This window comes from Salvelinus alpinus, chromosome 17, assembly GCF_045679555.1.
Source record: "Salvelinus alpinus chromosome 17, SLU_Salpinus.1, whole genome shotgun sequence".
Classification (NCBI taxonomy): Eukaryota; Metazoa; Chordata; class Actinopteri; order Salmoniformes; family Salmonidae; genus Salvelinus; species Salvelinus alpinus.
This window is the reverse complement of record NC_092102.1, coordinates 42425049-42438105: the sequence shown is the minus strand read 5'-3', so window position 1 is coordinate 42438105 and position 13057 is coordinate 42425049. Positions and strand designations below refer to the sequence as shown.

The 13057-nt window shown below is 40.9% G+C and overlaps 1 protein-coding gene across 2 annotated transcripts; it reads right to left on the bottom strand.

The window, feature by feature from the left end:
- Positions 1-358: 358 nt before the first annotated feature.
- Positions 359-12966, bottom strand: comta (catechol-O-methyltransferase a). 2 transcript variants are annotated; one of them, XM_071349013.1, is made up of 6 exons: positions 12846-12966; positions 4156-4327; positions 3871-3988; positions 3272-3465; positions 2976-3107; positions 359-2866 (listed from the first exon to the last, which is right to left on the bottom strand). In XM_071349013.1, the coding sequence occupies exons 2-6, from the start codon at positions 4324-4326 to the stop codon at positions 2687-2689; spliced, it is 795 nt and encodes a 264-aa protein (XP_071205114.1). In that variant the 5' UTR covers position 4327; positions 12846-12966; the 3' UTR covers positions 359-2686. The 2 variants fall into 2 exon arrangements, with proteins under 2 accessions (XP_071205114.1, XP_071205113.1); XM_071349012.1 differs by lacking the exon at positions 12846-12966 and adding an exon at positions 8010-8467.
- Positions 12967-13057: the final 91 nt, after the last annotated feature.

Sequence of the window (13057 nt, the reverse complement as noted above, 5' to 3'; positions counted from 1 at the left end):
CAGGTTTCATGGACTCACTTTGTGTGCAATAATAGTGTTTACCATGATTTCTGAAGGACTACCTCATCTCTGTACCCCACACATACAATTATCTGTAAGGTCCCTCAGTCGAGCAGTGAATTTAAAACACAGATTCAACCACAAAGACCAGGGAGGTTTTCCAATGCCTCGCAAAGGGCACCTATTGGTAAATGGGTAAAATGGGTATCAATTGCCGGAGAGGAATGAAACCGCTCAGGGATTTCACCATGAGTCCAATGGTGACTTTAAAACAGTTACAGAGTTTAATGGCTGTGATTGGAGAAAACTGAGGATGGATCAACAACATTGTAGAAAAGAAGGAAGCCAGTACAGAATAAAAGAGACAAGGCAGTAAGTCTTTAATTTGGGGAAAATACAACACATTACTGAGTATCACTCTACATATGCTCAACATAGTGGTGGCTGCATCATGTTATGGGTATGCTTGTAATCATTAAGGACCGGTGAGTTTTTCAGGATAAAAAATAAATGGAATGGAGCTAAGCACAGGCAAAATCCTAGATGTGGTCTAAATGCCCCTACCCTGACTGACAGTCTCCTCACCCTATCACCAACCACCATCCCCTGTCCAATCCCCCTCCAGCAGAGGCGGGACTCCAGCTCCTTCACAACCTTTAAATACCCACACCTGTCACTAATCAGTGTGGCAGATCTTACCATTTCGGTTTGAAAGTGGTTTGCTACAAGACACCTTTTCTCTTGTAACCCTTTCCTTTGTGTATTTGGATGTTTATGACCAAGTATCCATCCCATCCTTACATCCTCAACCATTTTATCATCTGTCATCATTATCTTCAACAATTTAACTGAAATAATAAACCACAATCTCTAATGGGAACTGCACCACACCCTAACTCAAACCAACAGTTACAGCAAGATACAGTCCTTTTACCACCACAACTCAGATCATTTTTTACACTAGAGAAAAACCTGGTTCAGTCTGCTTTCCAGCAGATACTGGGAGATGAATTCACCTTCCAGCAGGACAATAACCTGAAACACAAAACCAGATCTACACTGGGGTTGATTACCAAGAAGACAGTGAATGTTCCTGAATGGCCGAGTTACAGTTTTGACTTAAATCTACTTGAAAATCTCTGGCAAGACATGAAAATAGTTGTCTAGCAATGATTAACGACCAATTTGACAGCGCTTGAAGAATTCTGAAAAGAATACTAGGAAAATGTCCAGATGTGGAACACTCTTAGAGACCCAGAAATACTCACAGCTGTAATCGCTGCCAAAGGTGCTTCTACAAAGTATTGACTCAGGGGTGTGAATACTTATATAAATTAGATATTTCTGTATTTCATTTTCAATACATTTGCAATCATTTCTAAAAACATATTTTCACTTTGTTATTATGGAGTTTTGTGTGTATATGGGTGAGAAAAACAATCAATTTTATTGATTTTGAATTCAGGCTGTAACACAACAACATGTAGAATAAGTCAAGCGGTATGAATACTTTTTGAAGGCATTGTAACTGACCCGATGTTTCTGTAATGATGAATTCTGTAATGATCCTAGGATGTACATGTTGTTTAAGTTAGAGAGATGTAAAATGTAGGTTTGGCAAGGTATTCGTCTGAGCACGACCCATCCTTTGCGATGTTAATAAAGACATTAATTGTATTTAAGCATTTGTCCTTTGTTCTCAATATCTTCATTACCATCACAACTCCAAACCCTTCATTACAAAGATGGGTTCAAAATAATCTGAGTAAAATCCATCATTAAAAATATGAATGTTCAGCAAATCTTGCAAGTATTAAACAATTGATGCCTGACAAGCAAGGTTTACAATTGATAAATTCAATTATAGGGCAGCAGGTAGTCTAGCGGTTAAGAGCGTTGGGCCAGTAACCAAACGGTTGCTGGTTTGAATCCCCGAACCAACTTGGTGAAAAATCGACCGATGTGCCCTTGAGCAAGGCACTTAACCCTAATTGCTCCTGTAAGTTGCTCTGTATAAGTGTCTGCTAAATGACTAACATGTAATATACAACAATTTTACAAAATGTGAAGCATAAAGAATATAATGTAAAGCACTGCATTTTACTGTCATCACATCAGAAATATGGTAATAAGATGACTTCCTGATTTTGTTCATCTTGGTTTGACTCCTATTACACAACACTAAGTAGTTTTAAATCGTCAAATAAAGGCTTTGTGAATAGGGACAATACACCCGCCCTTCCTTTTGTGCTCCACTCTGGCAGACGGAAGGATACAGAGAGCTCCATTCAATTAAACCCACATTGCAGTATTTACGCAGTAGTGTCAAAATGGTGCTGGGTCCTCTAAAAGTAGCAGGTAGGCCTTCCTTACAGATAGGTCAGTGCTATCCGGAATCCTTGGGATGTCCCTACCATAAAATGTAACTCTAACATTAACATTAACATTAACCATAACCCTTACCCAACCTTAACACTTACCTTAACCATAACCATTTTAAATGTCAACTTCAATGGAGCAGGGACTTCCCAAGGATCCTAATTGCACAGACCCTTTCAGATAGATGTTTTGTTTTCACAGTGCCACTCCTTAGTGTGTACATGGACAGTAGGTAAGTAAATAAAGATACTGGATAAACATAGGTGCGGTAGGTGTTATTGAATGTGAACCAAGGCCTGTCACGTCTTTATCCCAAGAACACAGATTTCTCCAGGCCATCCTCCACTTTAGTGTACTCCAGGTGGGATTTGAAATATTTGCTCTCGTACCGAGGGCTTTTTCTGACATACTCCAAGTAGTCAGGGGTTCCAGGACAGATCACATTGTCTGCTAGCAGTATGGATCCTTTCCTCAGCAGCTGACACTCCTGACGAAAGACGCAAAGGAACAAGGGAAGAATTGGCTGCTGTTCATTTTCATGCAAAGTAATACAGTACATGTACAGGGTAATTGCAGACATATACAGCTGTTTTTACCTCTAGAAGTTTGATATCAGGCAGGTAGCGGTCTTTCCAGTGGTCCAAGAAGACAAAATCAAACGTTTTAATCCCAAATAGCTCCTGCATCTTGGGGATTAGATCTCCTGAGGCTCCTTCCACCAGACAAATCTGCCAAAACATCATGGGAGTTTTAATAAAATAAATATGATTGACTCTGTCTACTGTATACCTGTTTGGAATTCAGTCAACACACCAGAGCAATGTTTAAGCATACATAAAGACCACAATGTGTGTTCTATTCAATTCAGCCCATCTGTCCATAGCACCCTCACCTTGTCCTGGAGCCCAGAATACTCAATGATCTGACGAGCCACAGCGGCATAGTCTGGGTTGAACTCCAGGGTAATGAGCTTGGTGCCAGGGGGCAGCAGGCGGGCAATACGAACAGTGGAATAACCACAGTACGTACCCAGCTCCAGGGCAGTGGATGGACTAACCTCGCACACCACAGAGTCCAAGATGGTCCCTAAATACACAGACAGGACAATAATGTGACTAATATAACTACACAGTTCTTTATGTAGTTTCCTAGATAACATACAGAATATTACCACATACCAGTATATATTCAAAAGTAACCTGTTATTTGACTGACTGTGCTTGTGGCATGTGCTTCTGGCACGTGTGTGTGTGTGTCAAGTACCCATCTATGCATGTGCAGTCATGCAGATGTCTTATTGACCCAGAGAAACTGTACATTCATGACTGAGCTGGGATAAGTCTTAAGGCTATTCTCTCACGAAACAAGATAGACTTGTAGAGAGGGAGGGAAGAATCCACAGGTCAACATTCAAGAGAGTGTGTAAGAACACACTGAGAGAGGAGGCAACCAGGAAATGCATGTGAAAGCAGAACACAAGGTGTACAATACCTTTCTCATCTCCCACATTCATGGCCCATTCAGAATGCCTGCAGAAGTAATCGATAGTAGAGATGACACTCTGAGGGTCTCCTTTGATTGCCTTCTTCTGAACTGCTCTCAGAAGACGCTGGGCATCAGAGGGAGAACGAGGGTTTTAGTGAGAAGAAACAAAGAACCAGACCAGAAGAAACTTCTGATATTAATACAGGGGAACTTTTCTTTTCTGCATTAAAAAACGAGTGAATGTAACTCAGTAAACATGAGTTCCAAAGGGTGAAAGGTCTGAGAGGTCACCTGGGGTCGGGTGGATCGGGTGAGGATATTGAGTGCCCTCTCTACAATGGTGTCGTGCCAGAGCAGGGCCCACCATGCATTGTACTGCACAGCTGCAGGGATCAGCCAGGAGTACAGGACATACAGAACAGCTGCTCCGCCACAGCACGAAGCCAGGAAAGACAGCAACATGCTGGGGAGGAAAAGACCAGACACACTGTTATAAGAGAGCACACTAGGGTACTGTTTCCCTATGTTTGTCCTCAGCAGGCCTCTGTAGCGACAACACTATAATAATATGTTGATTCAACCTACATTTGTAAGGCAACTAGCTGCAATAGGATTGTGAGTTTGCTCAACATTTGAGAATATAGCAGAACCAACATACAGCATACAGTGTGTGCAAACCTGTCATCAAGGCAAAGGGTGGCTATTTGAAGAATCTCAAATATAAAATATATTTTGATTTGTTTAACACTTTTTTGGTTACTTCATGATTCCATGTGTTATTTCAGATTTTGATGTCTTCACTATTATTCTACAACATAGAAAATAGTCAAAATAAAGAAAAACCCTTGTATGAGTAGGTGTTCTAAAACTTTTGACCAGTAGTGTATATCATAAGGCCTTTCTTTGAAGGTCTAGTTACACCCTAACGCAGTGGTCTGAAACTCCTGGTTTACAGGCCACCAAGCCTGCAAGTCACATTATGCTGGCTTGCAAAGTGATGTGTAACTCCTATTGGAATCCAACCAGAGTGAAGATATACAACAATTGAACATTTTAAATCACCCGCAACCCGCATTGAGAATGACTGCCAGGGTAGGGATGATTGATTATGATTATTGAGACTACCTAAATCATATAAACTGGAACAGCCATCTCAGTAACACATGGAAAAAGTCAAACTACTAATAGATTGGATTATTTTAGAAAAATGTATGTTATTTATGTTCCATAAGATTAATCAACCAATGCAAAAACACAGGTATTGAAACAAACAATTATAAAAATCAACCTGCAATAGAGCATGCTCTGGGAAATATGATAATGTTGGGCGTTGTTTTGAGCAAACATACATTTGCAATTTTACTCAACAAGCAGAGTTTGTTGATTTAACGTACAATTGTAAGGCAACCAGCTTCAATAGGATTGTGAGTTTGCTCAGCATTTGGCCATGTAGCTGAACCACATACAGTGTTGCCTAACCTTCCAAAGGCAAACATGAATTTGTCATTTTACGCAACAAGCTTTTTCAAATTCAGCTCACTTCGAGCAGAGTTTGTTGAGTAAACAACACATTAGTTCAAATTCTTGTCCATTTGAAGTAAACTCAACTCCCAGAATAGCGCTGATTAAGCAATTGGTTAAGTTGGCCTTTTTTTTTTTTCTACAGATACAACCTCAAAATGGGTGGAAGACAAACAAAAAAAGGGTAAAGTCATGACTTTTTGAAAAGGGCACTGGCCTTTGTAGCAGAGTGAATCCAACTTCATGGTGGTGCAACATGTATAGTCAAGATGAACAACATGCTAGTAAAGATTACTACAGTACTGTGCATGAAGATAATAGACAGTCTTATGAAGATAGACAGCCTCATGAATTATGCATATCATAAATAAAACCCTATTGGCATTGAATAGTGCTTCACTGGTGTTTGGTTAATATTTTGCATCTCCTCCTATTAATCCCGACAGTACACGACCCATATCAAATCATAAATAATTTCTAATAACCCTCTGTAGACCCAATTAAATTGGGGCGGCAGGTAGCCTAGTGGTTAGAGTGTTGGGCCAGTAACCGAAAGGTTGCTAGATCGAATCGTCGAGCTCACGTTGTTGTTCTGTTGTTCTGCCCCTGGACAAGGCAGTTAACCCACTGTTCCTAGGCTGTCATTGTAAATAAGAATTTGTTCTTAAGTGATTTGCCTAGTTAAATAAAGGTTAAATATGAAATAGAACTAAAATATCAATTTCAAATGAAACTGCTGCTGGAAAGTTAGAAAAATGTGTAAGCTCTTTCCTTGCATGTGAAGGAAATGGTGCAACTGTTTTGCTTGGGACTAGATGTGCTGTTTCTGCACGTATTGTGTGAAAACTGGCTTAAAGCCCAGGGTTAAGAACTGTGTCACAGTAAAGTCACAATAGGGTCATTCTTGAATTGCGGTGGTAAATGCTGTCCCTTGACTTTGACACCATGTAAAAACACTTTAAAATGACAAAAACATTTCAAATAATACATTCTCTGTTTTATTTAACTGTTATTTAAAACATATGTAAGTCCTTTTTACTGCAACACATCTATTTGTATGCATTGTAAAAAACTACTGGGGGCTAGCAGGTTGGTTTGTCCCACTGGTGATGTGAAGAGGTGTGATGACATATTTTGGGGATATATATATATATATATATATACTATTTTGAAGGCTAGACAGTGAGGAAACCTATTTAATATATTGTATATATATCAATAAAAACAAAGGCTATTAAAATACTGTTTTACTAGTATGATGTGTCCCTCGGTTTTATGTCATTAGTGTTACAACCTTAAAAATCACTGAATACAAAGATATGTAAGGACCTTGACCATTCTCTCCGGTGGCAAACTGTTATCTGAGGAGGGGTCTACAAAGAAAATGATTAGCTAATCACACCCTTTTAGTATGTCATAAATGTGAGGGTTCCATTGATAAGTGGTGAGTCTAGTGTCTCTTTGTGTTAGTCAATTTAAATGAAGGGAAATAACATTGTGACCAAAATTATTAATCATATCACTTTAGTAAATTATTTTGAAAGGCTTGATGACCTTAAATTTGAGCATTTGTTGCATCCGTTTCAGAAAAATCTAATTTTCCTAAAATGTGTTAAAGGTATTGCAATCATTTGTGTTATTACTTCAAAATTGAACAGATGTAAATCGAACTAGTAAGGAAATCAAATTGTGCTCCTATTGCAATATCAGGGTTTGGCCAATATAGAACAACAACGCAACATGTTGACAAATTAGTCCCACTACAACCCTCCCTAATTAGTAGGCAGCAATACACTTTGGACCGGAGTTTCCTTTCAGTTGTTGTTGAGGACTTAAGAGCCCACGACTTCAAAAGAACAATAGAGGTGCCTGAGAAATGTTCACACGGTGAATTAAAGACGCTATCACCCACTGGGCAAAAAAACATGTTGAATCAATGTTGTTTTCATGTAATTTCAACAACAAAGAAATCTATCAACATAAGGACATTTCGTATTTTTTCACCCAACTTTTAACCTAAATCCAATGACATGGGGACATTTGTTGTTGATTTCACAACTCAAACAAATATTAATTGAAAATAGACATTGAACTGAGCAGGTAGATGAGATAGCAACAATAGCATAAGCAGTAGCAGACAGACGGCTAGGAATCTGTCAGCTGAGACAATATTAGTTTACACACGGATAATAAAGCATGTGATGATTTTATCCTAATCTCTTTGGCGGAGGTTGAAGTCATGTTCAAGCTTCATTACATGGCCAAGTAAAAATATTTAGCTCTGCAAATTACCAAGAAAAAATATATATTTCATGCAATATCAAATATATCTATATTTATTATATACATATGAATTTAAGTAATTCTACACTAACATATTATACATGTTCTCAGATGTCAGTAAGCCCTCTTATTTCAGGTCATGGCAAAGCACCACAAACAATACTGTTATTGTGGTGGGGGGGGAGTTTCAAGTTAACATTTTTCACATTTTCTAAACAGCAACACACAAACAGAAAGCAATCTCACCATGGCTTTTCATGGAATTTAACACAACAAAGAAAGGACAGACAAACTGTTGAACATAATTCTGAAACATAATTTCCAATAGAGCCATATCTTACGTCCTGCTGATGTCTCCACGCTCAGAGCTGCTTCTCCACAACCTCTTATCCTTTGTTGCCTATTTCCCCTTTAAGTCCCTCACCACACTACGGGGCACGCTCCTCTCTCACCCTCTCTCTTCCTCTCGCTCTGTACTCTCTCGCTATTACTCTCCCAGGCAGCTTTGACGTGAGCTGAAAGGAATGTGCAGCTTTAGGTCAAACTGCAGAGCTTGGCTCAGTTGCACACACACAGTGACATAGCATAAGCCCCAAAACACACCCACACAAAGAGAGAAAGGCTAATCAACAGCCAACTGGGCAGAGTTTTAAATCCCTCTTTAGCCAATCATGCAATAATTCTATCTCTCTCTTTCTTCCTCTTGCCATGCTCCTCTCTCTCTCTGTTATCCTATCCTATCTTTCTCTTTCTTCCTCTTGCCATGCTCCTCTCTTTCTCATCCCATCTCTCTTTTTCTTCCTCTTGCCAAGCTCCTGTCTCTCTCTTCCTATCCTATCTCTGGCTTTCTGCCCCTCCCCCTCTCCACCCTCCCCTTACTACAGTAATTCACACATTCTGTAAAATAGATCAAGAGAGAGCAGCAGGAGAACTACACCCTGCATGGACGGCATTTTGTCACACTCAGGATATGCCTGAATGGAAAGAGCTTGAATAACACTTCATTATTACAACAAAATGAGAAGAAAATAAAAACAGTCTCGAAACATAAAATATGAAAACATGGTTAAAATAGAATCAATAATGGCAGTTGGGCAGTGGGAATGGCAGTTACATGTAAGTGTCCCTGGATGCTGTTTTGCAGACCACCATACCCTGCCTGACCTTATGGGCCTCTACCAGGAGGGCCAGAGGGTGGAGAGGCACGGCCTCATTTTCTCTCTGTACCTGCCATCCGCAATCTCCATCACACTTGAACACAGATGCTCCCTCCCAGCTAGCGCATCCCCACACACTGGAAAAACACACTCTGTTATGTGAGATTTCCTCTAAAACATGATAGCACAACACATCCTACACTTTTGATAATAATCTCTATTTAACTAATATGCTGCATTGTAGTGCATTTCCACCTGTAATAAATAATAATACTGTACTGTCATTATCTGCAGCATAGAGAGATAAATCCAGGTTTTTCCAGTGTGTATTTCATAAAGCTGCCGCATTACACATATCGGTAGGAAGAGAGGTAGCCTTATTGCTTGTGTGATATTGACACACACACACACACACACACACACACACACACACACACACACACACACACACACACACACACACACACACACACACACACACACACACACACACACACACACACACACACACACACACACACACACACACACGGCTATTGATATTTTATTCGGAGCCTAGTCCAGACTAAACAGTGACCTCTTGTGGCCAGTGGATGTATTATCCTATGATACAGCACTCCAGGTTGACATTTGCATGTTTACTTAGCTACTCGGTGCCAGTGTTTTTCATTATTCCATTATTCCGATTAATAAACCATCTATAGCACTGTATTTTGCTGTTGTTCAGTCCATTGAATATGTCAGTTGGAATGAGTTCTCAGCAACAACAAAAAATAAACATAAACCATAAAGCTATGTGCTCTATATAACTACAGCCCATTGCAGAGTACAGAACTTGCCAGTATTATAAGTAATACTGGGCTGCTGAGCTCAACAGTCATGGTTGGTATGTTAGCCCTAGTCTTCCAGGGTCAAGGGGTTTCCACGTTTACGGTTTTCTGTCAAGTCTCTGTGGCATGTTTAGAGAGAAGTGTTGCAGGGATGTCTCTGCCTGGACAAGAACACAGGAGTGACTGACTGAACATCACCATGGTTATTGAGCTAACTTTTAGGTCTGTTTTCAAATCATAGGTTATTTCAGATTGAATGAGTACAGTCAGGAGTTTATTTTCTGTACTAACTTGTTTGAAACTGTCCCAGAGAATTTTTGGTCTGTGCTATCCGGGATCCTTGGGACATACCTACCCCATTGAAGTTGAAATTATAAGGCCATATGCAAACAAGAAAATGCTAATCTAGTGACCGGGGACTTAAATGCAAAAAAACTGAAATCCGTTTTACCTAATTTCTATATGTCACATGTGCAACTGGAGGGGAAAAGCTGTAGATCACCTTTACTCCACACACAGAGACATGTACAAACCTCTCCCTCGCCCTCCAATTGGAAATTCTGAGTATAACTCTATCCTTCAAATTCCTGTTTACAAGCAAAAACTAAAGCAGGAATTACCAGTGACACGCTCAATACGGAAGTGGTCCAATGAAGCAGATGCTAAGCTACAGGAATGTTTCGCTAGCACAGACTGAAATATGGTCCGGGATTCATCTGACAGCATTGAGAAATATACCACATCAATCACCGGCTTCATTAATAAGTGTATCGATGACTTCGTCCCCACAGTGATCGTACGTACATATTCCAACCAGAAGCCATGGATTACAGGCAACATCCGCACTGAGCTAAAGGTTAGAGCTGCCGCTATCAGGGAGTGGGATACTAATCCGGATGCTTATAAAAAATCCTGCTACGCCCTCCGATGAACCATCAAACAGGCAAAGTGTCAATACAGGACTAAGATCGAATCCTACTACACCGGCTCTGACGATCGTCGGATGTGGCAGGGCTTGCAAACTATAACGGATTACAAAGGCAAAGCCAGCCATGAGCTGCCCAGTGACGCGAGCCTACCAGACCAGCTAAATGCTTTCTATGCTTGCTTCGAGGCAAGCAACACTGAACCATGCATATGTGCACCAGCTGTTCCGGACAACTGTGTGATCACGCCATCCATAGCCAATGCGAGTAAGACCTTTAAACAGGTTAACATTCACAAGGCTGCAGGGCCAGACGGATTACCAGGATGCATACTCGGCGCATGAACTGACCAGCTGGTAAGTTTCTTCACTGACATTTTCAACGTCTCCCTGACCCAGTTTGTAATACCTACATGTTTAAAGCAGACCAACATAGTCTGTGTGCCCAAGAACGCCAAGGGAACCTGTCGCCCTGTAACTATCACCCTGTAGCACTCACATCTGTAGCCATGAAAGGCTTTGAAAGGCTGTTCATGGCTCACATCAACACCCTCATCCCAGACAACATGGACCCACTCCAATTCGCATACCGCACCAACAGATCCACAGATGAAGCAATCTCTATTGCCCTTCACACTGCAATTTCCCACCTGGACAAAAGGAACACCTACGTGAGAATGCTTGACTACAGCTCAGCGTTCAACACACCAGTGCCCTCCAAGCTTATCACTAAGCTAAGGACCCTGGGACTGAACACCTCCCTCTGCAACTGGATCCTGGACTTCCTGATGGGCCGCCCCAGGTGCTGAGGGTAGGCAACAACACATCTGCCACACAAGACTCCAACCCCATCATTAAGTTTGCCAATGATGCAACGATTGTAGGCCTGATCACCGAGGTCAGAGACCTGGCAGTGTGGTGCCAGGACAACCTCTCCCTCAACGTGAGCAAGACCAAGGAGCTAATCATGGACTTCAGGAAACGGAGGGCCGAGCACACCCCTATTCAGATCGACAGGGCTGTAGTGGAGCGGGTCGAGAACTTCCAAGTTCCTTGGTGTCCACATCACTAAGAACCTATCATGGTCCAAACACACCAATACAGTTGTGAAGAGCCTCCCCCTCTGGAGGCTGAAAATATTTAGCAATGGACCTCAGATCCTCAAAAAGTTCTAAACCTGCACCATCGAGAGCATCCTAACTAGTTGCATCACCGCTTGGTATGGCAACTGCTCGGCATCCAACCGCAAGGCGCTATAGAGGGTAGACCTCTATACCAGGCGGTGTTAGAGGAAGGCCCTAAAAATTGTCAAAGACTCCAGCCACCGAAGTCATAGGCTCCTTAACAGCTTCTACTCCCAATCCATAAGACTACTGAACAGTTAATCAAATGGCTACCCGGACTATTTGCATTGAACCCTTATTTTATTAGAATACTTTTTTGCACTGACTCTCTTGCACAGGCTCAATGTATACTCACTGGACTCTAACCACACACATACCACACTGACACTCCAACACACACACCCTGCTGCTAATCTCTGTTTATTATCTATGCCAAGTCACTTTACCCATACCGACATGCACATATTACCTCAATTACCTTGTAGTCCTGCACATTGACTCTGGAACCAGTACCCCTTGTAGACAGCCTCCTTATTGTTTTTACATTTAAAAAAAAATAATTAAACAGGCAAGTCAGTTAAGAACAAATTCTTATTTAAAATGACAACCTATACCGGCCAAACACGGACGATGCTGGGCCAATTGTGTGCCGTCCTATTGGACTCCCAATCACAGCCGGATATAATACAGCCTGGATTCGAACCAGGGGCTGTAGTGATGCACTGAGATGTAGTGCCTTAGATCGCTGCACCACTCATTGTGTTACTGTTTTTCCTTTAGTTTATTTAGCAAATGTTTCTTAATAACTTTTTAAAAACTCTGCATTGTTAGTTAGTAAGCATTTCATGGTATTCAGCTCATGTGACAAATACAATTGAATTTGACATTTAAAATAGTTACGTTAAGGTTAGGTAAGGGTAATGGTTAGGGTAGGGGTTAAGGTTTGTGTTTAGGGCAGGCATGCCAAGGATCCCGGATAGCACTGACCGGGAATTTTTGCAATCAATCACCCAAGTTCTTCCATATTGAGATCATTATAATGAATTGATCAGTTATCTCCAGTGTTTGTTTATTTACAACATTGAAATTGTGCATGCTACAATCCAATGCAGTTGTATCTGCTATATATACCTATACCTACCATGTAAAAGGTCTTCAGAGGTTTAACGCTCATTTGAAACCCTATTTCCTGCGTCTTTTAGCGTTTTTACAGGTCAACACATAGAAGTTCAGCAGATGTAAACATTTACGTCAATCCCCTATTCACAAAGGACAGTTTTTGCTCGTTCTTACCGGGGCCACATTCAGTTGCCAAACGTTGTCGAACGTTGCAGACAGAAATTAAATTAATAG

Bases quoted from the DNA above. Each gene is read 5' to 3' on its own strand.
- comta (XM_071349013.1), bottom strand. From the start codon at position 4,326: ATGTTGCTGTCTTTCCTGGCTTCGTGCTGTGGCGGAGCAGCTGTTCTG. The intron at 3,989-4,155 runs GTGACCTCTCAG...TCTGATGCCCAG, and splicing joins CCCGATCCACCCGACCCCAG to CGTCTTCTGAGAGCAGTTCA. The intron at 3,108-3,271 runs GTGAGGGTGCTA...ATGTTTTGGCAG, and splicing joins ATTCTGGGCTCCAGGACAAG to ATTTGTCTGGTGGAAGGAGC.